At 44.6% G+C, this 3,743-nt stretch overlaps 1 protein-coding gene across 2 annotated transcripts in view; it reads left to right on the plus strand.

Annotated features, from left to right (window-relative positions):
• mul1 (mitochondrial E3 ubiquitin protein ligase 1) overlaps nt 1-3,394 on the plus strand; it is an 8,531-nt gene extending 5,137 nt beyond the window's left edge. For both annotated transcript variants that reach the window (XM_079239618.1, XM_079239619.1), the window contains exon 5: nt 2,244-3,394. In XM_079239618.1, coding sequence (XP_079095744.1) covers nt 2,244-2,973 — 730 coding nt within the window. In that variant the 3' untranslated portion in view covers nt 2,974-3,394. The remainder of the gene's footprint in view (nt 1-2,243) is intronic.
• Nucleotides 3,395-3,743: the final 349 nt, after the last annotated feature.

The following is a 3,743-nucleotide window of genomic DNA, read 5'->3' on the forward strand; positions in this document are numbered from 1 at the left end:
AGATGCAGGTAGGATCCAAAGAGCGCACACGATTCAGAGTTCCAGAAACTGATTAGTTATTTCTGGGTTCTGATAATCTCCTAGTGTAGGAAAGGCTGGTTGGCAGGCTGGCAGGTAAGCAGCAGACATTGAAGGGCGTTTGCGGGCCGGCAGACGAACAGGCAGGATCTCTGGCAAGGAAAAATACAGGACAGGTTGCAAAACTGAGAATTTACACTGGGCAAATAATCAGGAGCCGAGAGCTGTTACCACAAGGCAACCAACAATCCGGTGATGATCAGCAGGCTGGACTGGTCTTAAATACAGACTATGCTGATTGGCAGATGCCGATCAGGTGTCACCAGGGAACAGGAACCACAACATGTTTACGTAAAGGATTACAAATGAGCCGTTACACTCCTACTTAAAATGCTCCTGACTGACATATCAAGACATGGAACAGGAAGGAGAGACCAGTTGCATCAGTGCAAAACTTTAATAAATAACCTCCTACGTGAATATAAAAGTATATTTGAATGATCATCTTTGCCGTGCAGCCGTGTTAGGAAAACAAAACCGTTTTAGGTTGTATCCATGCGAATCCCTTTGTCTGAAAAGATGTCAGGACTGCAGTTTATGTGTGAGAACAGCTTCACAGTTCTGAAAGGAGCTGCAGCTTTAACTCACACCGAGCTGCAGCAGCCCACGCCACACGCTGGAAGAGTTCAAAGTGCCAGACTTGAGCCACCAGTGGGCGCATTTCAGAGGGCAGTTGTCTTTTAGTGGGATTTGTCTGAGTACTCACCCCTCCCCACACACAACTTCACAAAGCTGCTGCAAACCTGCTTGTTAGGAATGCTGTTTGTGGTCGGTTAGAGCCATGAAAGGAACTGAAAAATGTCTTTTTATGGTTTTTAGTCTCTGGAAAAAGGCTTTTTACTTGGTAAAACATTGAGTCCAGTTTCTATGAGAAAGATGTGAAAGTAGAAATTGCTGTTCCTGTGAGACAGATGTGTGAAGGCCACCTGCTGTGCAAGTCGTGCATGAAGTCTTAACATGATCAGTTCTGGAGCTGAAAGGGAAATTAGAAAGATTTGAAGCTAAAATCTGGTATTTATGGGTTCAAAATGCAGTAGATTTATTCATTGCAGAAGGTTTTAACATAAAAGACAAGGTGCCGTAAGGTGCCGACAAGCATACGTGCTAGTTTTTACGGAATAGCAAACTAATTAAAATCATTTGAAGACATGATCAAAAGGCAAAATAAAAAATATGTTTTAAAAAAACATAAAATAACAATATAAATCAAATGAGTGACTGCAGGGCTGAATGACATGCGGGTGACGGGAGAAGAGATGCGGCTAAAAGCTGCAGGATGGTCGATGTCGAGGACTTATGATGTCTTCTAAAACTCACTCTCAGCATTGACTTTTAATTTTATCCCTTTTATTGTATTTTCTTGCTCATATGTTTCATTTTATTTTTTTTCTGTATCATTGATTTGTTGTATTTTTATGAACTTGTGAAGCACTTTGGTCAAATTTTCTGCTTTTAAATGTGCTATAAATGTAAAGTCAGATGAGAAGCTCTGCGGTCACGCTGGCAGCTCAGAGCTTTACCGCTCCGCAACAAATCACAGCTCATCAATAACATTTAAAGAAATGTTTTTATGATTTGAGAATGATTGAATGTAGAAATGCAGCACAAGTCCTGAATGAACAGCAGAAAAAGCTAAACATTTTTGTTTCGGCACCTTGATTAGAAGGCGATTTATGAAGCTTTTTCTAGTCAGCCAATGGAAAAGCAGAGGCTGAAGCCTCGGGATCTATGTGACAGGCATTATTAAGTAGTTTTCCCTGTAAGTTGAAGTAAACACCACAAGCACAGACAGATACCCGCCGGACAAACTCCACATGTGACACATAGATTATACTACCGATGGGGTCATGAAGGAGGTCACCAAGCAGGCATCTGCTGTCCCCGTGCCACAAATCAAAGTTCATGCAATCATTTTTATCCCTTCAAGCAGGCCTCATGAGTTCTGCAGGGTTTAGATGTTTCCCTGCTCATTACCAGTAAAACCTTCCATTCAGTGAGGTGTGTTGTAGCAGGGAAACCTCTAAAATCTGCAGGACGGTAGCTCACAAGGACCAAAATAGCAGATTTTTGCCCTAAAGTCTGTCCAGAAGTTTCCAAAGTTGACGGAGGATGAAAATCTTTGGTGAACTACGAATAACGAGCGTCGTTTTGTGTTTTCTGAACAGGAACAGCACGGAGAAAGTCATCCACCAGCGCACCAACACGGTTCCATTTGCCCTCGGCTCTCACGACGAAGACATCGCAGCAACAGTTCGGGTTATCCGCCCATTAGACGCTGGCGAGTTGGACCTCGAGACCACCTACGAGAACTTCCACCCCACAGTTCAATCCTTGTCGAACGTCATCGGCCACTTCATCAGCGGAGAGCGGCCGAAGGGCATTCACGAAACGGAGGAGATGCTGCGAGTGGGAGAAAGCGTGACGGGAGTGGGAGAACTGGTCCTGGACAACAACCTGATCAAGCTCCAGCCTCCCAAACCGGGTCTCTGTTACTTCCTCACTCGGCTGGACTACGAGTCTCTCCTGAGGAAGCAGGTGAGCAGCGTCCGGCTGTGGAGGATTCTGACCCTCGTGTTCGGGGTCGCCGCCTGCTCCGTGCTCCTCTTCATCCTCTGGAAGCGCTACGTTCACCGCAAACAGAGCAAGCGGGAGAAAAGCATGCTGGAGGAGTTCAAGGAGCATCAGAGGAAACGAATGCGTGAACTCAACATGGCAGAAGGCAGCGTGTCGCCCAGCAGCTGCAGTGTGTGTCTGAGCCGCGAACGCTCCTGCGTCTTTCTAGAATGTGGTCATGTGTGTGCCTGCATCCAATGCTACGACGCCCTGCCGGAGCCGAAGAAATGCCCCATCTGCAGGGCGGCTATCAACAGGGTGGTGCCTCTGTACAACAGCTGAAGTGTAGAAGCTGATTCAGCATTTCTACCATCCTCATAAACCTGGAAAAAGCGGTTCTTTTAGGCCTGAAAAGGGTTCATTTCACATGTACTCGTACAGATAAATACTGCCTCTCTCTGTGCGCAGTAGTGAAATTATCACATTGAGAAACAAATGAATATTGATTGAGAAATTATTTCTGTCATCTTGAGAGAAAATCGAGACTCAGAGTTACTACTGATCCGAGAGGTCTTAGCTGCACTTCCAGACAACAATCAATCGGAGGAGTTGAGATCATTTCTGACACTATGAATATGCTTCATCACGTTTGGTGCAGTCCTGGTGGGGGGAAAAAAAAAAAAAGTTTAAAATGCACTTGTAAGTGTCTATCTTCTGCTGTTGATGCCTAAATAAAAACAAACTACTGTTGTTTTTTTTTAAAGAACACGAACATGATTATTATTTATTATAATGGTGTTTTAAAGGTGTGTAATCAACACCAATGAGCCGCAAGTTAAAATTTACTGGAAAATTCCCCTTTCAGAGCAATGAGAGTAAAGGGACATGGTGTAACTTTTGGCCACTAGGGGCGCTAAACCTGTAACTAGCCTAATAGCACTGTCGCGAAATTAAGTCAACATCAGGGGTGTCAAACTTCAGTCCTCGTGGGCCGCTATCCGGCAGGTTTTTGTTGTTTCTCTCTCCCTACACAGCTGATTCAAATCAAGTGGATCCAGGAGCTTCTTATCAAACTGTTTATGAATTTTGGTCAGGTGTGTTGGAGCATGGGG

The sequence above is a fragment of the Telmatherina bonti genome (genome assembly GCF_933228915.1).
Source record: "Telmatherina bonti genome assembly, chromosome: 4".
Lineage (NCBI taxonomy): Eukaryota > Metazoa > Chordata > Actinopteri > Atheriniformes > Telmatherinidae > Telmatherina > Telmatherina bonti.